Below are 22,784 nucleotides of genomic sequence, written 5' to 3'. Positions count from 1 at the left end.
GTCCAGACTTGTTCTTTGCTCTCCCTCTCACTGTCCTCGCTGCCCATTTTGGATGGTCCCAGCCATTAGGAACAAAACCCTGCAAAGCATGTGCTTGTCCTGACAAGCCTCCTGAGATCTGTAACTCTACAAAAGCCAGGAGGATTCACCATAAGAGCAATAACAGCCATAGTCAGGGAGCAGCAGGAACAGGCTGGCCAAGCACAGCCATGCCCACAGCACAGCTGGGGTGGGAACCACAGCCCTGAGCTGAAGTGCAGCTCCACAGCCAAGATTTAGTACAGCTCCTTTTCACATAGCTGATTTTAACTTTTTTTAGAAATTAGTTTTTCCTCACACACTCAATGGAGTCAAATTTCTACATCCCTTTTGGAACTGGAAAAGTCTGAGCCAAACCCCAGGTAAAATTTCAGCTTGATGCAGTGGTGCTTACCTGAATTATGACACATTTACAAAATCAGGAAGCATTTCAGCATCCCCAGGAATGACCAGCACTTGCCTGTAAAAGAGAAACCCTCTCTTAGGGTTTGACTTCCTGACAAGTTGGCCATGAAAACAAACCAGGCATCAGATAAACTCTCTGTACCAAGTTGCCTCGGTTGTAAGGTTTTTTGGTAAAGAAGCCACTTATGTTGCATTGAGAACTGAGAGACTTAAGAGCCTTTGTGTTATAATCACACACAGTACATAGTCATTTCAAAGTAAAGAAAAATTATCAAATCTCATTTAGAGTACAGATGCATGAGTTAACAGAGTGAGCTTGATTCTGGTAGGTGCTTATACTAATCAGAATTCTGCAAAGCAGTCCAGCATTTTCTTAACTATTAGATGCCCTAATGGCTTAAATAAAATCACTCCTTTAATCAGCTCTACAGTACTGGTCTTATAGCATATATAGCACCTGGCAAGTCAAGACTATAATCCTTTAGTTTGCTTAATGAATGCTGCTGATGTAGAACAATGTAATTCCTAATTATATAACTAGTTCACTCATGCATTGGAAGATGAGAATAACCTTTACTTTGTTTCCATATGCAGATAGACCTATTACCTTTGAGGCATCTGCTGCACAGCTGAGTTAGTAGCAGAGTAAATGCCATTTCTTTCCATCTTTTTCCAATCACAGAAGCTAATGCCTATAAAAATGTAAAAGGTTGAATGTGACTGTCTTTTTATTAGAACAATGAATTAGTGGCATGGTGATTACACATTGCCATGCTTTAGGAGAAGAGGGCATACAAGGATGACTCTCAGTTTTATAGTAATGTTGTTACAGATATCTGTGACAGTATTCCCAGCTTCTGCTACTCTGGTGGGATGGATGCTTCAACTTCTTCATTATAAATATTTTTAGATGTTTTCTATATTATATTTTTTTATTTTATGTCATTTTTTATTTTTGCCATAAAACAGGAAAGTTTCAGCCTACACAACTCTTCCTGCATTTTACTCTTAATACAAAGAACCTCTCACTTTTTATGCAAGTGTATTTAAATTTCACTTAGCATTTTTCATATTTTTCCTGAGTTGTTTTAACAAAACTGGCAAACAATTACAGCAGAGTAGATAATGTAAACAACAAAGCCCCCTTTAGATTTTTTTGCTTGCTATGTTTTCTTGTTTTAGACAGAATGATAATGCTACCAAGTTTTTAACTTTTTTGTTTTGCCTCTACAACTTGTAGCTGTATGTAATGTTCCACGACACTCCCAAGAGAAAGTGTGTCCATGTTTTCCTAAGCTTACAAAGATTTTTGAAATGGTTTGAAATCAGTTTTTGAAGATCCATGATCACATAGTATAATTGGATTATGAAAGAAGACAGTAAATGTTGCTCCATAAACAAATGAAAGTGGGTGCTTCTTCACAATGGCTACATTATTTACATCATTCTGTTTCAGTCATTTAATGAGCTTATTGTGTTTTTGAAGGTACTGTTACATTTCAAAGCAGATGGAGTATTTATTTGGCAGCTTTTATTCAAGTGAGCCTGAAGCACTCTATTGTCAAAATGTAACAGATGAAGTAAAGTCAGGATGGTTTAACTTCTGCTATATTTCCTCTAAACGTGATTGTTGTTCTGATTTAGATTGTGTGTTCTAGTTCTTCAATAATGCCACTATCTTTTTCTAGGATTCTCATATCAGACCTACAGCAAGCAGTAGAAAACCAAACTGGAGGGAGGTCCCATAGGAATCGAAGGTCCCTCCCTGGGTATAACTATGAAGTGTACCACTCCCTGGAAGAGGTGAATTAAAATTCATAATGTTCCTCTTATCTACTACAATGTTGTGTTTAGTAAGGCTAAAAAATTTTATTCTCCCTACAAGTTCTGCTTACCTGTTCATCTTCAGGAGTGTTCTATGTGTTTCTTCTTCAAAAATAGCCACTTCCTTGAAAAAAAAAGTATTTAATATTTATTATCTTTAATATTAATATTATTTATCTTTACATGTAACTATCTTTCAGAGCATCTGAGTTTTGTTTTTTAAGTAGGTCTTTAACTCTGGTTGAATAAGAGATTTCAATGAGTCATTGGTCACACTAAGTCATTTAATTAAGCAATACAAGTAAATGCTTAAGTATTTCTACAGGAGATACAAATATGTAAAAACACTTGGACACAAAATCATTTATGAAGAACACTATCCTAGATGATGGCTGGGTAAGTAATGGTAAGTAATTCCTGTTGAATTTAGTGTGCTCACATATACAGTTTCAGTCTGCATCTAAACAAAGTCACTGGGCTGAGCATGGAGAGTGCTGCACCACAAGATCTGGTGCCCACTAAACAAATACTGCAGGTAGCACTGAGTTCTGCATGGAAATCTGTTTGCCATTGTGTTCTGGCAGGAAGAAACATGGACCTTCTTTCTTCATGCCATTTCTACTTAGTGGCAATGGTGGATTAGCTGCATCCCCATATTTTCGATGGAGAGCTTGTATTCCAGTAATACCCAACAATGACATGGAAAAAACAATCCCATGTGAAGGCTGCATCCAGTCTCTGGCTATAGAGCTATGAAAGCCAAAAAAGTGTGGTTAAAGTGTGAAAACAAAAACAAGACTAAAATAAAAACTATAGGAAAATCAAAAAATAGAGAGAGGACGGAGAGCTGAGCCAAATATATGTGTTGCAGTTTCTTCCCATGAAATGTGAAGATTGAAGCAGTTGATTTTGTTTTTGTGTTTGCAGATCGAGGACTGGATGCATTATCTGAATAGAACTTATTCAGATCTTGTTCACATGTTCTCTGTTGGAAAATCCTATGAAGGGAGACCACTGTATGTACTCAAGGTAAAGATGAAATAGTCATTAATAAGACTTAAATCTGGAATTAGGGACAGACACTGTTAAGTATATTATAGCATATACACCAGAGACCCAGCTTAACAGTGTTTCCTAAGGATGAGTTGCTAAAATCTAAGCATCTCTCTGAATGTCATCTTTAATGACAAATGGAAAAAAAACTTGGAAAACTAATAGCCAAATCCTATTTACCTGGATTGGATATGCATGGAGAAAGATAACAGGACAAAGTTCAATTAGCAGGATTTGGATTTAAGCTTTTTGTTCATAGACAACTAGGAGAGCAGTTATACTGGAGAGAGATACCAGAGGACTGAGGAGCCCTTCTCAGCAAGTGCCACAAATGCTGCTTCTTTACCTACTGACAAAATTTCAGGGCTGTGTGCTCTCAACTAACATGATTAGGACCACAAATCAGAGTGTGTCAGCAACATGCAAAAAATCTTACTTTCAATGTATTTCATTTCGTCTCCTATTGAAGAGTTCTGAAAATTTGATTCACTATTATGCAGTTCATGTAGTGTCATTGTTCCTCACCCTACTCCATGTGATAATCATTCCTCATAAAAGAGGAATTTCAGATCTCATTTCTGCTATGGTTTTTTTTCCATAAGTCAGCCTCATTATCGTGGCATACCTGCCTAACATTATATTGACCATACCTTTTAAAACAATAAATTTGTGTTCCCTTATATGAGGAAATTCAAAATGGTTTAGCCTCTCTCATATTCTATTATTTGCTCATTATTGTGTTTTCACTCATGTGATGCAATCTATTGGTATTTTGAATATTCACACTTCAAGTTAGGTAAAAGATCACGGCCCTACAAGAAAGCTGTCTGGATAGACTGTGGGATTCATGCAAGAGAGTGGATTGGCCCAGCCTTTTGCCAGTGGTTCGTGAAGGAAGTAAGTGTTTATAATTTACAGTCATACAGTTCTTTCTGTTAAGTAAACTTTGCATTTTTTGCTGTAGCAGATCTAACACACTACTAATATGGAAAGTAACTAGCTATTATACCTCTCTTTTTTAAAATTATTTGTGGAATACTTAAGTGCTTAATAAAAAAAGCTGTTAGTGAAAGCCAGACACAGCTAGGCACAGGACAAAAATAGGGCAGACACATACTGGCAGAGATATGAAGTAGGATTTTATCCCAAGACTTAAAAGTGTGAAGGATTTCAGTAATTTTGGTAATTCCCAAGTAAATTAGTGCCAGTGTGTACTGCTTCAGATCCGTTCAGCAGTATCTTGTTTTAAGGACTTAGTTTAAAAGAGACATTTCTCTTTTGTGCAATTCCATAGGAATAGAAAGCTAAAGTCACAGAATCACAAAATAGAATCACAGAATTCTTTAGGTTTGAAAATACTTTGAAGATCATCTAGTCCAACTATTAACCTAACACTGCCAAGTCCACTACTAAGCTGTCACCCTAAGTGCCACATCTACATATCTTTTAAATACCTCCAGGGATGCTGACAAGCATTTCACTGGACAGCCTGTTCCAATATTTGACAACCCTGTCAGTGAAGAAAATTTTCACAGTATCCAAGCCTCCCCTTGGTCAACTTAAAGCCATTTTCTCTTGTCCTGTCACTTGTAACTTGAGATGAGATGCTGGCTCCTACTTGGCTACAGCCTCCCCTCAGGTAGTTGTAGAGAGCAATAAGGACCCTCCTGAGCCTCCTTTTCTCTAAATACCCTCAGATTCCTCAGCTGCTCCTCATCACATTTGTTCTCCAGACCTTCACCAGCTTCAATTCCCTTCTCTGGACTCACTCCATAACCTCAATTTCCTTTTTGTAGTGAGGGGCCCAAAACTGAACACGGGATTCAAGGTGTGGCCTCACCACTGCTGAGTACAGGGGGAAAATCACTGCCCTGGTCCTGCTGGCCACACTGTTGCTGGTACAGGCCAGGTGTCATTGGCCTTCTTGGCCACCTAGGCACACAGCTGGCTCATGTTCAGCTGCTGTCAGCCAGCATCCCCAGCTCTTTCTCCAATGGGCATCTTTCCAGCCACTCTTCCCTCAGCCGGTAGCACTGCATGGGGTTTCTGTGACTCAAGCGCAGGATCTGGCACTTGGCCTTGCTGAACAGTCGGTCTCAATCTGTCAAGAATTCATCTACCATGCTTCCATGATGGCAACTGTCATAGTTTTTCTGCTGTGCAATGGCTTCCAGCTCCTATTTGTTACCCATCCTATGTGTATTGGTATAGATGTGCTTCAGTTGGGCTACTGATCCAAATGCCTTCTGCAGGGAAGAAGCCCTAATTCCTACACGACCAGTTTTAGGCACTTCTGTGATTTCTAACCCATCAATACCCTTCTGTCTTTGCTGCCACATGGATCTCCATCCCCAGCCTCCACTGGGATGGCAGAGTGAAGGATCTGTCTAGAACAACATCCCTCCAACATCTGTGTGGGGTCCCCAGGTTTTTCAAGCCTGGTTTTATCCTCTTCCAAATTCAAATCCAGTTTAAAGCTCTTTCAATGAGACCTCTTAACTTATGATCAAAGATTGTTTTCCCCCTTTGAGACAGGTACACTGTATCTCACTGGGAAGCCTGCTGTTGTGTAAACCAACCCATGATCAAAACCCCCAAAATTCTGCCAGTGACACCAATCTCAGAGCCAGGGATTGATCTGCTGGCTGCTCTTCTTCATAGATGGGTTTCACCTGAAATGATGAATTTCATATTCTCTGAAAAGCAAGTGATTCCAATGTTTCTTTGATTCTATCTTATTGGGTTTATTCTCCCTTTATTTTTGATGTCTAGCGTTTAGTCTCCATATTTATCCATTTGCAGTTTTCAAATGAGAGGTGAAATCAAATGGAATTGGAATTTTGCTTCCAAATTGTCTGGTTCTGTTTTGGTTCTAGTTTGTTGGGTTTTGGGGGGTTTTTGGATTTTTTTGGTGTTCGTTTTTGTTTTGTTTTTCATTTGTTTGTTTTTGTTGGTTTTTTAATATCAGCACTTAAACTCTTCTAATTTGGTATTCATTACAGATGCTTACAGGGTTTTGCCATTTCCCGTAGCCAACAAACTTTTGCTCAAGATGAGATGTTAGCTGCACAATGGAGACTACCTTGCAATGTAATTGGCAGAAGTCAAAGTGGCTTAAAAATACCCCCACAGATGTGCTTTGAGTACTTTTCATGCCATGTTTTTGCACAAAATAAGGGTTGCAATACACTTTTACAAGCTTCTTCCTATAAACACACAATTTTCTCACTTTTCTTCCCACCCATCTCTGTGTAATTCTACAATGTATTACTACCTCCTCTGATTCTGTGAGAGTTAACTTCTGCATCATCAACACCCTAATGCTGAGATGGTCATATAAGCAATGTGTGGCCTTCCCTCAGAAATCCCAAGAGTGCACAGGAAAAGTACAGAAATAATGAGGCCACTACAGTTTGGATGAACTTGTCACCTCAAATAGGCTAGATGAAATTCGGGAGCTGGTTTCTAAATTTTGGTGTGCAGCAATTGTGTGTCATCTTATTAAGACTCCTGGTAATGTGAAGATGAAGTAACTTGCAATTTCTGAGCAGTTTTCCTACCCAGGAGAACATGTTGCAGTAAGGAGGGAAGCTGAGACAGAAAGGCACTTGTGGGAAGCCTATTGTTTAAATTCCTCTTTCTTACCAAAGTTTTCCCATAAAACAGTACAATGTGGCAGTAGGGTAAAAAAATCACAAGACTTCTCTGTAGACCTTATAGCACAATATAGGCTATGGGTGTGTATATAAAAACCTTCTGGTTGTCATTTGAGATCTTCAGAGAGGCTTGTAAGGCTGCTTCTCTAATTATGTAAAAACATTTTCCTGGATTAAAAGTAGTCTCCAAAGAGCTCCTTCAGACTACAAGAATGTACCACCTTTGTCTGCCCATCCCTTCTCAGACCAGTATTTCAATCCAGCATTAGAGCAAATATCATCAGGAAGAGAATACATTATGTTCATAGTCTCCATCATCACATTAAAAACAACTGGCTAAGGAGGAGAGACAAGATTGGATAGGATATTGGTTGGTTGGTTTAGGACATTCCTTTTCTCATTGTATGAAGTAAAAAATTTTAGTAAGGACTCTGGGAAAACTGAAGGTCTTTCTGTGCTTCAAACTCTGCAATTCTCTTTTGCTGGCAAACTCCTCCCTTAAGCACCTTTGCAGCCTGGCAGCCCAGTTTTCCATCCTCCCTGGTACTTATGGGCAGTTCTGAGAAAGGGCTGTCAGCTTGGAAACAGATTTTTCCTGGCATGTTGCTGACTCTAAGGAATAGCACCACAAGTCCATTGATTTAAGGCAAATAAGAAGTAATGCTGGATTTACATGCTGTTGGCTTCTTTTCTAACAGGGACAGCATACATGCATTCCTTTACTATGCAGGCAGCCTGAAATGTCTTAGCAAGCTTTCACTTCACCCCGTGATCTCTGACACTCATTTTTATTGAAGTATATCCATGCTCCAGTGTACAAGAAGGCTTTTCAGGCAATTTAGCTTAGGAAGAAAACCCTCTATGCATGAATGTCACTTAACATTCAAGCCTCAGACTGGGTGTCTCAAATTTAATCAAATACTCCTATTCAGTTTGGGAGCCCTCAGTATCTGGTTTGCACCTCTAGAAGTGGCAGTTTCTGCATGTCAGAGGATTTGCTGCAAGCAACAGGAGAGCATCTCCACAGGGTGGAGGTGCCACTGAGCAGCTGCTCATGTGTTTTTCCTGGGCATGGCAGCAGCTCCCTGCTGTCTACAGAGAATCTGGAATTGTTCAGCTAAACTGGACCTGGCTCCCACCTACTTAGAAATGCAAAACAGACTAAAGCAGATCAGACTTGGGAAGTGAGGAGGTAAGGCTGGAGCATGGGAAGGCAAGAGGCTGCCTGCTGTGCAGACTTGTTCTGTATTTGGGCAATTACAATAATTAGAGAAAAAGAAAATAATAACTAGAGAAAAATTTATAGAGAAGTTACATACTTAAAAGAGAAAGAGAATGCACAGGATATTACGTGATAATATATTTCAAAGTACAAAAACAGCCTACTCACATTTTGAAACAAACAAAAGGAGAGCAAAGACTATGGTTTGGGGAGCTGTGGGTTTTGTTTAGTTTTCTGTGTATTGTTTTGTTTTGTTTTGTTTTGTTTTCTTATAATCTACTCCAGAATGAGCTCTAGCCTTGACTCTGTGTTCCAAAGGTCTGATGTTAATAACAACATCACTATTTGTTTCTGTGGAAGGCGCCCCTAAAAGTCTGTAGTCTCTCGGCTAAACATAATCAGATGTTCTGTCAGGATTAGCTGTACTACTGGCCTCTGGAAAGACCCACCTCATTGTCATTGAATTTCAAGTCAAGAAAGAGGACGCCCTGCACACAGGACCAGAGTTTTAGGTACCTGCTAATGAGCCACAGAGAAGTGTCTGCACCTGTACTGTAGAGAAATAGCAGTGAGGTTATGGTAGAATCCCACCCAATTCAAGCCTGACTCAGCTGGAAAGTGATGGAAAAAGGGCTCTGAAAGTGGAATCATGACAAGACCTGTGGTGGAGTATGGAAGCAAGACAAACTGTAAAAGGAAACAGACCTGATTACATGTGGGCTACTTTGAAGGCAACCTGCAAAGATGAAAGAACCCAGAACTTGTGTCCACAGCAAGAGATTCAGGGGAAAAAAAACCCAACCTGGTTTGTTAGCCTAGAATTTTTACAAGGGTACATGGGATCTAATACATTCATATGTGTTAGTAAATATTATGAACTGAAAGATACTCTAATATGTGTAACTACTTTGTAGAAAGCAGTAGACTTTAGAAACAAAATCAGATATATAATTTATTTATCCAAAATTAAATAGCCCTCACAGAAACAAAGACATAATACCTATAGCCATTTTGCAAAAATACAATTATATATGTACATATGCTAAGTAAGAACATTTAACTCCTATTCATCGAGAGAGGAGAGGTACAATTCAGCTATCAAATCATCCTGGCCTCAAATTTAGGATTTTACCATTTCTTTAAAAATCTGAAATATGGTTCACAGGCTGCTATTCAAATTAACATCAGAACTAGATTCTGTTTCAATTTTAGTAAAAGCAGATGAGGATTCCCATTACATCTGGTTCGACTTTCTTCCCTCTAATAAATGCTGCCATTTGATCCATTTCAGTGATGTATAACCTTGAGATGTCTTTCGTACAATATTTTCAGAAAACAGCATAGCTGAGATGTGACTTTGAGTTGTGTTATTCTTTATTTCTGATGCAGGAATTTGTATTTCAAGATTAGAAATATCAAGAAATGTAATTAAAAATCTTCAAGAAGCTTTCACTGATTGTTCTTCTTGACAAAATGTTCTAAGAATCCAATGTCAGCTGTAATGTTCGTTAAGATCAAATGCATCTCCCGAAAAAAGTCACCTCATCCGGGCCTCAAATGAAGGTGAAAATAGTCTCCACTTTGGAAATGCAGTGACTTTCACCACCTTCTTCTCCCCTTCTCAACAATGATCACAATTATTTCAGTTCCAAATTTATTCAAAATTATGCATTTGGACTTTATCATGCTCCCAGGGAGCAAACATGTAGCCCCAGAAAAAGAAATTAAAGGCTGAGGGCAGTTCTCAGAGGTATTTTGTTGTTTGTTGGGTTGTTTTTTGGTTTTTTTGTGCTGACATTGGTATTGATTTATTCCAAAACCAGGCTAGAAACTCATCTTTTCACTCCATAATAATGAGCCAAGAGAGACACACAGACTGTCTAAAAAGCAAAGTGGCAACATCTGCCCCCACTATTCTCAGCCTGAGACTGATTTATGAGTCACCTCGTGGGATGCATATGGGATGCATACTGCCAATTAGCCAGCCATTAGGCTTGTGGACCAGGCCCCAGAGAGCAGTCTTTACCAGGAATTTTGCAGCATTCAAGACCTCAGATTCTTCCTCAAGAATGTTTATGAAGTGCTTGAGTGCAGCCAGCTAAAGGAGCAGCACATCGCCAGAGCTCAGTCAGGACAGCAGTGCACTCAGATGCAGGGCCAAGCAGGAGACACAGACAGTGTTTAAAAGGGTTGGCTCTTCTTCTGCACTGCTCAGGCCGTGCAGTCAGAAGGCAATAAAGCTATAAGTATTCTTGCTTTAAGATCTGCTGAAAGCCAGTGTAGCACTTATACTCATTCTACAAAATTCCACAGTCCATGTCCTGATGGACAAAACATCTGCAGTATCCTGCATTGACAGTCAGAGCAGCACTCAGTCATTCATTCCAGTGCTGAATCCCTGTCAGGAAAACAGCTTCACATTCTGGATCATTGCTGGGTCATGCTGAGCTCCATCAGAACCAGCAGTCCTTCAGGACTTAGAAAATTTCTTTCCCTATGTAATCTGTAACTACCAGAGCCTTGAAATACTGCCTAATTATCAAATTCAGATACCAGGTTTTTCACCCACTTCAGAAATAGTCTGATCGTGGGGGAGTGCACGATAGTTGTGGGAAATAACACAATAATGGTTCCTAAAGATTATACACTTGATCTATCACTTGTCAACTGACTATAGTCTTTTGAACAGGTACAACTGAAATGCTGTGTCCCCACATCCCAGGGTTTCAGATTAAGATTAATTCAAAGGATGCTCATTACACCTAAATTTAGTTATTCTTTGAGACAATGTGTTCCATCCGCTGTGATAGGCTTTCCATCTCCATTTTTTGGAGTTCTCCAAGTGGAAATTTTGAACCATAGAGGAAAGAAAGCAAGGACCTGGCTGCCTCCCCATATAAATCAGACATTTGTGCCAGTCCTTTCCAGGGTACAGGTATGCCACTGTTCCTAAAGTATCTTTGACTGATTGTCCTCAAAAATCTGAAGAGCTTTTGAAAAAGGTTGTAATATTCCAAACTGGATGAGAGGCATGCAAGGCCAAAACAAACATTATACCTGTAGCTTTTTCCTTTCACCCTTTAGCTGGATGCTCTTTCTTTCCAAAATCTGTTCCCTTCAGCTAAAGCTCTTTAGCTGATGTTGGCTTGACGTGAAATATTTGTTGCTCTTTAAATCTTCTTAATTTGTGAAATCTTCCTATCTGGGTTTTCCTCCAGTTGATCAATTTTTAGTTTACCCTTGGTTTAGGGAAGGCAGAAGCTTCCCGGGGCTGTTTTACCCCCCTGCAGCCTCCTTTACAGGTGCCAGTGGTGACAGCACCACAAAAACTGGGCTTTTTTCACCTTGAAGGACCAGTCATCTGGTGACAATCTCTCCATGAATGTCTGCAACTCTTTCAGTAAACACAATACAATCATTGGAGTTTAATTTTTATAGTTTACCATATTCTAGTCTCCCCAGCTGTCTTTTTAGCTGCCTAATTTCAGAAAAAAAAATGCACTTCTCTGAGTGCTCCCTCTATATTCATTATCTGGAGGAAAAAATCCATCTGTTTCATCCTGCCATATCTGTATATCTATATTTGAAACACTCAGCCTTATCTTCAGCTAATTCATCCTTCTCTGTCAGGAGCTTCTGCCTGAAACACTGTTTGTTTTTTCTCCATCACAGAGATCACCTCTTCCAGCCTCTTCACTCAGCACTTCATTCATCAGCCTTTCAGCAGCAAGAGGCACTGGTACCAATGCAGAATTTGTTTTATCCTCATGATTTTTTTCCATCCTGCAAATGCTGTTCCTGCCTTTTGAAGTTCATGTGCAGTAGTCACACCTACGTGTAGTAGTTTCTGCTTCTACTCAACGTCTCTCTTCCATTCCACAGCTGTTTCAGTTCTGAATGTGCTCCCTTTTTTTGGCAGCCATCCTATTTGCCACTTCTCTCTGAGTATCTGCATCTCTCTAGCACATGCTTGCTACTGAAAATCTGCACCAGTTCTGAGGGGAAGGAACCTAAAGTAGCAGTGAACACTATCAACAAGAGTTTCCTGATCTGGGGCCTCAGTCGTGATGCTTTTTTTTTTTTTTTTTTAATGGAGAAAATCTAAGCCAATGCCAAAAAGATGGAGTGCAGTACCATGGTATCACCACAACGAGGCATGTGATGCATTGTTTTAAAGGCAATTGTGGCAAACCATTTTTATGCTGTGAAGTATCTCTGTCTCTTTTGATCTGCGCTGGAATTTCCCAGGTTTTATTCAACAATAAGACAGTTTAGGGAAGGCTCTTTCCTTTGCTGTTACAACTTCACGATAACAAGTTTAAAAAACAGTCAAAATTGTTTTCAGTTTTCCAAAAGAAAGTACTGCGTTATTTTTTGTGTGCACTTTCAGCTACTCAGCTGCATCTTCCTGCCTACCCATGACCTTAAGAAGGTAAAGAGTGCTTTAATTTTGCTTGCAGCTGTTAATTTTTCACAATGTAAGTAGATCTTGATAAAAGAAAAGTAACACTGCAGCTGTGTTGTGCCTGTAATAGGAATTCCTCAATGACACTTGCTCCTGTAAATTCCCATTTAAGTATTCATCACTAGGACATTCAGATTCTACCCCCGAAGGCTTTTAGGCTGTTGGGTATGTTCTTCTTCAAGACATGGAAAGAATTCACATTGTTGTTCCAACACATTAGTTGCCCTAAGGAAGAAATTCTGCTCTGTATTTTGGCAGTCCACTCCTGTATGATGGTACTGAGTAATTAGGGCCTCAGTAAAAGTGCTGATATGCAGAAACACTACTGAGCATGAAAAAAGGACTCTGAAAGAAAATTGCATATGTTGAACAATTCATTTGTTCCCAAAATGGAATTACAACCAATTGTTTGGATCTTAAGTATTTAATTGTGTCTCAAAAATGTAATTAAAGCTTGTATTCAAGTGAGTTCTCTTGAGTTTCCCTCAATATGTACTACCATGGAGCAATACAATGAGGATGCAGAATTCAATGATTACATTTTTCAGAGGCCTGTATCTTGGTGGGCACTAATTTCATACAATCACTAGTAAAGAAATCTTTGTTGCTCCTTTCAAAGCATTCACAGTGCTTCAGAACTCAGGCCTTTTATTTCCCAGATAGGCAGTCCTTGACTTGTTTGCCATCTAAGAGGTTTTTCTTTTTTCCTCTTGTACAACCTCTCTGAGTGGAACCAAGAAGTTGTCTCTTCAGTTTCTACTAAAATCTGTGTAATTATGCATCTTCTTTCCCACAAGATCCTGCCCTTGCTTGAGTGGTCCCAGCCTTGCACAAGATTCCTGGAATGGCTGTTTGCTTCTCTAACATGTCAATCCCACCATCACCCCTCTGCCTCTTCTCTGCTTCAGCATCTTTCCCATTTGAATCCTTAAGGAGCTGCACAATCAAGGTCTTGGGATTCTGCAGATCCTTCTTGTCAGACGTTTTTATGGGTGTTGAGTAGTAGCTGCAGAACACTTCTCTTTCTCAGTTGTTTCTGGGTTTTCTCCCGTGGTAAATGCCTTCAAAGAGCAAGGAAGGTTTTGCACTGTATTAAACAAAAAGGATAAATCAGACACAGTTCAAGCTTCAGCCTTGAAAATTCGACCCTTTGTTTTAAGCCATTTGTTTTTAAATACTTGGCTGTATCTTAGCATTAATAATGGGCTTACCACTCTGCTTGTGATTTGAATGCCAAAGCAGGACACTAGCAGTAAAAGGGAAAACAGAGATAAAAAGCTGTACTGTTTCCAAGAGCGGAGACAGAGCTAATTACTAACTTGCCAAACTGATAAAGTGGCAATTAAGGCCAGAATGGCAGATCATAGCGTCAGCCTGCTAAAGTGTAACACATGCAGATAAAAGTAAAATATTGTGTATTGCTGTCAGAAAAAGTGTTTCAACTGATGTCTTAATAATGGCACGGAAGAGTTAATCCTGTTTTGCCAGAAGCAGTTTTGTGCAATTTCTGGCAGAGCAGTAAATGGAGTCAGTTCTTTGGGCTAAAATACTAACTGTTTAATTCAGTATGATTGTTTAATTCAAAATCAGAAAGAGCAAAAGCTGATTGTTACCTTAAATTTAATAATAATTAATTGTGGGATAGCAAATCCTTATTAAGCTCAATGGGGATTTCAGAGTTTCTCCCAACCCTGTCTCCTTGCTTTGTCCTTCTCACTCAATCCCCTGATTTTATAAAAAGCCTAACTGCATCCTAAATCCATTTTGCACTCTTGCCTTTATTGCCTTGGCAGTTTACAATATAGCTCTTTTGTTTACTTCATCCCCTAAATTAAATTTCCTGTAGACCATATCCTCAGCCAACCTAAGCTGCTGTAGCTCTATCAGCAACCATCACTCAGCTGATCCAGATGATGGAGCCCCATCCTATAAATCCCTGGTGCTTTCCCAACCCCCAGACAGATTGCTTGCACGGTGTTGGCAGTGTTCCTCTCTCATCTGTTCGCTCACTAATAACACCATTCAGCGTTTATTGGGCTGCTCTGGCTCTCTGCACATTCAGCAGCAAAGCTGCTATTGATTGCATGACGGGGAAGCAGAACCAGCCCATATTCTGAGAGCCCTCTGCAAAGTACACTGCAGTTAATTCACTAATGGTTTCTGTTCGCCTTGCTCGTGTCACAGCAGAGAGAAAACATTTCAGTACAGCCGGGGGAGTGGGGGAGGTGGTGAACACGAGCAGTGTTGGGAGGACTCGAGAGTCGCGTCACAAAAAGCAAGTTGCGGGCTTTGCTCCAGCCAGGACACACCTTGGTAACTGCAAGGCTCATTGCCAAAGATTGTACTGTCTGTGGTGCCTGATTGCATACATCAAATAAAATACCAGATAAAAGCAATACAAAAGATAAAGTATTTTCAGCAGAAAGACTGAATATGATCTCACACTATCTGTTTGCTTTCAAAGAAGAAAGCCACTCTAGAGCTGCTATATTTTTAATGAAATACCACCCTAAAAGGGTAACAAAGTTATTTTAAAACCCCATATATTCTTTAAAGAACAGAATTGAATTACATATTTGGCTCTAAACCAACGTTAAGATTTTCAATTTTGAGGATTGTTAATGGGGACTATAATGCTTTCCAAAGTCTCTTTCAGTATTTTGTCAATGACAACAGGCATTAAAATAACATAAAGTTACTATAAAACTTGGCATTTTGCTGCCTATATTTTGTTTATGTTTCTAAATGGTGGTGCTTTAACCTAGCAAGGAAAATATATTCTTCACAGGATTTAAAACATATTGCATATTAAAAAGTCTTGATTCAAATATTTTCATTATGCCACTTTTTGCAAATTTGGAAAGGTTATGAAAAATGAATGCAAAATTCGTTCATGCAATTTTAAGCAGTGTATTACCCTACAGTAATTAATTTTCTTATTTTAAGGAGATGATTTTAAAAGTGTTTTAAAGAGTTTAGTCTTACAGCATTGCAGTTTAAAACATAGTATATAGCCCAGTGTAACAAAACGCATAGTTACCGATGTAACTGACAGCACACAAAATACAGATACAAACACATATGCCAATTTCATCATCACTGGTATGTCATTTCCCACCATGGGTGCACAACCTGAGCTTAATTTGCTAATACTGTCTAAAAACAGAAAAGCAGTGAAAAATCAAGGAAGTGGTATGTGGTGCTTTATTTCCTCCTCAGCTAAACTACTTCACCCTACTACTACTTCTGAAATAAGCAAGATAAAAATATTAATTTTCTTTAACTTACACTTTGGAGCATGGGTTGGTTCTGTTTCCAGCTGTAAGAACAGTTTTACCAGTTTAACATCCACACTTACCTCATAGGCTCTTAATCCTGTCCAGATTTAAGTGTAGGGCCAGCCTAATGCACACAGTAGCCCTGTTAACTTCAATACATGTCATCTGCATGTGAAATAGCAATTATACACAGTCCTTATTTTCATGGCCATTGTTTTTGAGTGACCACTGATTTGAGCAATCAATGTTTTGACAAAACTAATTTTTTTGCAGTTCCCTAAATATCAAATTTTTTATCCAAATCTATTTGAATACTTGATATGGCTTTTTAATACAAGTAAATCAAATTTAAATGCAAGACCAGCTATGAACTTTTTGGGGAATTTCTGGCAAATGGACCAGGGAACACATGACCTCCTCATTGGCTGGGGCTTTCTCCCGGGCAGTGCATCAAGATTCCCTTCAAAAGCACACTATCATTCTCTTCTCCCCTCCAAACACCTCTTTCAGGATCTCAGCCTAAGGTGCAATGCTCCACACCACCCTGTCCCATTTCATTCTCTGCTTTGCCTTGCCTTTTGTTTCTCACTGTCCCCTCCTCTTGCCTGGTTGGAGCAGAAGAGCTCAGTGTGGAGTGGCACTGGGTGACTTGGCTTTTCACAAGGATCATGTGCTGCTTTGGATCTGACAGTGAGGCAGAAGGACTTGCACGTGCAGAGCACTTGGAGAGGGTGAGATGAAGCTGGGCAAGGAGAAAGTACTGCACAGCAGAGGGACAGTTAATGAACCACATAGAAGAAGTATTTAGAAGTCCCATTAATCCCCTCAGTAAAGAAAAAAAAAGTCATACTCCTCCATGAGTAAATTTCAGCCCCAGACATATCCAAATGTATGGTTATTTCTTACCGATATTCCACACAAAGCATCCATCAGCTCCCATGGCAGCTTCAGTAATTCAAACAGCTGCATCGTCAGGAGCCCAGAAGTATTGAATTCCTGTACTTCACACTGCTCCCAAGCATTTGTCAATTGGAAAGCATTTAGCTTAGTTTATTTCTGAGCAAATGTTTCCCTTTGCTCCCCAAACACATGCTACTCTTCAGATCTGAAGGGCCAGAAATACTGCAGAGCAGAAGGCTGTAATCACAGTAGCAGGAGGAGAGGAGCCAGGCTCAGTCATTCCTCTGAATCCAGTGTCAGTGTGATATGCTTTCCACCTGCCACATGAAGCACTGGATTCCTTATAAAATCAATACTTAAACTTTAAAGGATGCAGATTTGATGCCCAGCGATGTCAAGGGACAGTATTTGCAAGAGAATGTGGAGTATAAGCTTCCTGGAACCGGTAAAGGAGCATCTCTGGCAGTAGCAAATAGAACTGCTGAGTAGCCTTTGGTTTTGCTGCATTTTTCTAAGATGCAGAATGGATAAAAAAACCAAAATCTTTCCCTACTCAGACTTCTTTTACTAACCTATATACTAAAGGTTCTCCAAAAATAGAGAGTTGTCTAAATTGTAAAGGATAATAAACTGCCTGTATTGATAATTGTGCATATAGTAAGCTATTTTGAATACAAACAAAAGCTGTGTTGTTAATGTGAGCCTTAAATGCTTCAAGACCTTGTCAAATCACCTAGTGGAAACAACAGGGCTCCACTGTCTTACAGGAGCTAAACTCATTTCTTCATTTAAGAATCTATTCCACTGACTTTCAGCTCTTACTTCAAGAAAAACTTTGCATGCATTTTCTTCTCTGTAATACGAGTTTTCTTAAGTATTGAAAGCAACTGAGAAACAGAGAGAATAGGGTCTTTAGAACACCTTTTTCACATATTCACACACTGTCTGAATCACATTCACAGGAAGATGTCAGCCTTTCGGGCACAGCTAGAAGGATGTCTATGCTGCCATGAGAGCAGACCTCTTTACTGCCAAATGCCTCATGACTGTCACAGTACACCACAATACTTAACTGGGAAATTATTTTTATTATGGAAACGATTTTCTTTGGCTTTTCTGCTTTAGGCTCTTCAGACATACCAGACTGATCCTGACATGAGAAAGATGCTAACTCAGCTGTATTTCTATATCATGCCTGTATTTAATGTGGATGGATATCATTTCAGCTGGACAAATGTAAGTAATGGCAGTAGTATTATTCAAAAAATATTCAGACAAGAAAGATCAAATGGTTATTACATTATTCAAAGGTGACTGTATAAATCTGGTCCATCACTTTGTGCCTTGGAAATTAATTATTCCACTTAAAACAGAATATTGAATATGTTTACCAGGGTTGATTTGTTATGTGTACAAATAGATTTTTGCCAAAATAGAGTAATGTTGCTATTTAAATATTTTGTAACTTATGCTAGGATCGATTTTGGAGAAAAACAAGATCAAAGAACATGAGGTTTCACTGTCATGGTGTTGATGCTAATCGCAACTGGAAAGTGAAATGGTGTGGTAAGTATGGAGACACTTTGGTCTCCCAGTTCAGATTACTCTGTATTTAATTATCCAGCAGAGGTCATTATCCAAGTAGGTTAGATCACATCTGTTGTGAAGTGTTGTCTTTTCCATAGTTGAAGCTGAAGATTTTTTTCCCCATAAAGCCATAAGCCAAGGCTCAAATCTTCCTACTAACTTCTGAAAAAATAAAAGTTCTCAAATTTGGAAAAATAGACCTTATCATCAGTAAAAACTTGTCATGGAGAATGTGGCAAAATTTTTAAAATCACACATACAGCTATTCTGTATTTTGGCAATTATATAAATATTTTGCAGCATAACATTGAGAATGAACCACGACTTCTCAAGATTTACCTAAGTGTAGCTTCAGGAAACATTTCAAGCTTCATTTTATTCAATTTGCCATTTCTCTGAAATTATTTAACTTTGGAAATGTCAGACTGACTTTGCTGGCCTCAGTGTCCTTAAGGCCATTATTATCAGTAAGTTAATAAAGAAAGAAGGTGCTTCTAAATGCATGGAGGTACAATTTTAAACTCCCAGCACTTTTGTAAGTACTTCATAAAAACTGGCCTGAATTTTGCGTAGAGAACGCAGCAGTAATGAAATAACTACCAGAAGATTTGGAATGGATCCACCAAGAAAAAAAATGGTATTTTCTTAATTCTTACATAAAGATAGTGCAATTCACACAGGGGTCAGCAGCCCCTAAAGATTCTAGTGTAAGGAGGTAAGAACACTTAAATATGACAATATGTATACCTGCTGGCCTGCTCTCCCATCTTGAGGCACTTCCTTCAGCTCTCTGTGCAGCTGTTTCCTCATCCAGCATTAGTCCACCTTCCTTATTTATATTACAAGCTTGCAAAGACAAGAAATTGTGTTTGCACAGTGCAAGGGCCCTGCCTTCAGCCCATCCCTCTTCTGCTGGAAATCTCTAGATGTTTCCACAGTACTCCGATTGCGTGCAGTAGGGGTGAGCACTGTACAGTCAGTCTGGCTTGCAAAAGCTGGATTCTTTAAGTAGGGCTTTGAGAATAGTAAGGATAAAAGTGAGTGTGGACAGATGCATACATTCAATCCAGTATGGACCTGTAAAATTAGCTTCAAATTGTTTTCAACTCTGCCTGCTCTAAGGAGAGGACTGAGACAGAAGCATTTACAGAAAGCCTGTGTTAGTTGAGATACCCTCCTTACAGAAGACAGGCCCAGGGCTGCTATCACAATCTTTAAGGCAATTTTACGCTGCAAAAATAACGTAAAAATGAACCAGTCCTGCATCACTGTTACCATGGTTTATTTAAGTGCGTCACAACTGCAGGTATTTTTTGGGGACACCCATTTACTGTTCAGAAAATAGCCACTGGCATAACTGGAATGATCAATTCTCTTATAGTGTGTTGACAGATGTATGTTACGTACCTATCACTGCAAAATTAATACTCAGTGCATTTTCCTTCTAATTCAAATTAATTTTTCTAGGGTTCCTCCTCCCTCTTCCTGCTCCCTAGCCATTGTATTAAAACACATTTTTTATTCAGTCCTAAAAATGTTTGCCTAAAAATTCAAAAAACTGTTTTTTCCAGGCTTAGTGAAACTGTAACAATACTCACATGTGTCATGTGTTCTAATCCCCTACTTGTTGCATTTCTCCCCTGCACTGACATGAAAGACTGGTCCCCATCCCAAGTTTAAAAAATAAAAATTCTTTCAAGTCTGCTTCTCATCCCAAAAAGCACATGCTCAGCTTCCTGCTTTGGACCCAAAAGTCTGTCTGATTGTCTATTTTAATGGAGAATAAAAAGGTCTTTCATGAACTGGGCTGACTGGTACTCAGATGACCCTGACCAGTCACCTGGTGTTCTCATTAACATCTGATATTAGATGAGTCAGAGAAGAATTTGGATCATATCACACTTTGAGGCCTATGTAATCATGGTGTATTTAACATTTAAAACTGCATATGCTTGTAAAAACCTTTCCATTCAGTTCAGTTGCACTTAAGAGTTTTCAGACAGGCTTGAACTTCACGGTGTGGTGTCCAGGCAGGTGTGCAGAGGCAGACTCTGCCTTCAGCAAAGCCGCCAAATGCTATCAGCAGTGAGCTAGTCAGTGCTGATAACACAGCATCCCATCTACTTTCCTCTTCCTTTCTAGTGTAGACTTGGATGTAAGCTTTGTGACTCTTTAGGGACCAAGCCAAGGGCCATATCACTGCTAGATTTCATGTTGCAGCAACCTGTACTCAAAAGAGTGCATGCAAATTGCACACAGACCCATGTGAACACTGGCAGCAAGAACTCTGGGTATAAATGCTCCCTGCAATGCACATATATGTGCAATAACTAGTACAATGGTTTAATGATAATGAAATAATAGCGACTTTTAAGCAAATAATCAGGTACTTAGAATTAATTTAACTCATAGGGCAAATCTAGTTAAAGCAGTTGCATCCAAATCCTCAAGAGAGCAACAGTAGGAATTAAAATTTCCAGCACATCCCAATTTCCAGTGCACCCCACTGCTCACTGAGGACACTATCCCATATTGACAGAAGTGGCTGCAAGAAAGTTTGAAAATCATGCTCCAGCTCATTCATCCTCTCAGTCTTCCTTCTGTACCAGAGTGCTGGTTTTATCAGTCTTGGCACACATTTCCTCTGCTCATTGGGTCTCATGATGGATGTTAGAGGATCCTTGTCCTCCCCCAGTATGCTATCAGGCATACTGATATCGTATACTGACATACTGATATATCATATACTGATAAAAACAAGGCAGCATGGTAACATTTTACACAATTCAATTTGCTTTTCATGACTGTAACTTAGAAATGTCCAACTCTTTTTTCATTCTTGAGTTACTTAAAGAACTTCCAGTATGAAAATTGAGCATACCCTTACATTATCCAAGGCCACCATGGAAACCTCTTTTTATCACCAGCTAGCTTCACTTAATGTAAAGCATTAACTATCTCTGGGATGGTACATGGCTCACCATAACAGGCTGAACAGTTTAGAGAGGTCTTTTCCTTCCCTGGAAGTCTCTAAACTGAGCCATATTTTACCACTGGGTCATTGTACCATTAGCTTGTAGGGATCCACTGTTTATTAACAGTGTTATCCATTGCCATGATAAAACACTGGAACAGGAGATGAAGTATCCATTAAAAAAAAAAAAAAAGCAAAGGCTCTGGAGACTGTTCAATAGCTCTCCTGCAGCTATATTATCTGATAAGAAATCGAGGCAGAGTGCTCTTGGGATTTGGATGACTTGGTGGCCATCTGTTCTGCATGGAGAAGACCATCTGCCCTCTCTATAACCCTTCCATATCCACTGCAATCCAAGCACTAATGCCTTTGAAATCCCCACCTGTGGCCATTGAATGGTAGCCTCAATTTTTATCGTACAATTGAAACTGCAGCATGAAATTCTTCCATTTCTTTCTTTTTTTCTTTTTTTTCTTTTTTTTTTTTTTTGGCATTAGGTTGATTGCATAACCCTGTTTTACTTGATAGCATTATGCCTTCTCACACACAGCTCTTTTCACATTAATTGAACCTAGCAGTACTTACTATAGAAAGGAAACTAATAAAACAATGTTGTTGTAAGTCCCTGATGGCTCCAGGGAAGTTTGCAAGCAAACTATTATTTTTCTGCAGGTCAATGTAAAACGTGTGGTATTTTGAAATAGCAGCAGATGAAAGAGCAGAGTAAATCTGCATAAATACTGTTCTTTTAGGCCCAGGCCCTAAGCTGTAAATGAGACAATGGCTTAGATCCAGAATTGCTAAATTATAAAGGAGACACCACCACCACTCCTTTCCTAAGTTTCATCTTTCAGTACCTCATAGCATATTATATTTAGGCTATTCTTGTGCAGCTTGATGCCACTGGAGCAGGTTGACATGAAGATATCCTCAAAACTGAACCCCTGCCCCAAACTTGAAGAAAAGTTAGGCCCCGTGCAAACTGAGGTGATTTCTATTTTAGCTGACTGAGCAGTCATCCCGTGTGGCTTCTCTTTTTTTTTTTCTTTTTTTTTTTTTTCCATGAGGTTTACAGGGGTGAAAATAGGCAGTAGTCAGCAGCTATTATCATGTTTTAAAGATAATCCCTGTTGAGGTTGTCTACCTATCATTGTAACCACCACTGTCGTAGATAATACATTAAAAGCTGTAAAAGGCTAGATTTGTCCTGGGAGTGACTAATGAAAGAGGTATAGCTCTCTGATTTCAAATAGACCAACTGAGACCCATCAATAGTTTTAATACTGCAATGCTGATGTGAAAAGCCAGGAAGAAAATGCAATGAAGTCAGGTTCTCCTTTTCATTTGGAAAGAATGTATCCTCTGGGGAGAATCAGGTGTA

General features: G+C 39.2%; 1 protein-coding gene across 1 annotated transcript in view; it reads left to right on the top strand.

Moving 5' to 3' along the window:
- CPA6 (carboxypeptidase A6) overlaps positions 1 to 22,784 on the top strand; it is an 82,283-nt gene that overhangs the window by 49,948 nt on the left and 9,551 nt on the right. Inside the window, exons 4-8 of the mRNA XM_038129113.1 lie at positions 2,133 to 2,247; positions 3,196 to 3,297; positions 4,114 to 4,218; positions 17,968 to 18,078; positions 18,318 to 18,408. Of these exons, the coding sequence (XP_037985041.1) occupies positions 2,133 to 2,247; positions 3,196 to 3,297; positions 4,114 to 4,218; positions 17,968 to 18,078; positions 18,318 to 18,408 (524 nt within the window). The remainder of the gene's footprint in view (positions 1 to 2,132; positions 2,248 to 3,195; positions 3,298 to 4,113; positions 4,219 to 17,967; positions 18,079 to 18,317; positions 18,409 to 22,784) is intronic.

The sequence above is a fragment of the Motacilla alba genome, chromosome 2, assembly GCF_015832195.1.
Source record: "Motacilla alba alba isolate MOTALB_02 chromosome 2, Motacilla_alba_V1.0_pri, whole genome shotgun sequence".
Lineage (NCBI taxonomy): Eukaryota > Metazoa > Chordata > Aves > Passeriformes > Motacillidae > Motacilla > Motacilla alba.
The sequence above is the reverse complement of the archived record's forward strand: the minus strand, read 5'-3'. Positions and strand labels throughout refer to the sequence as shown.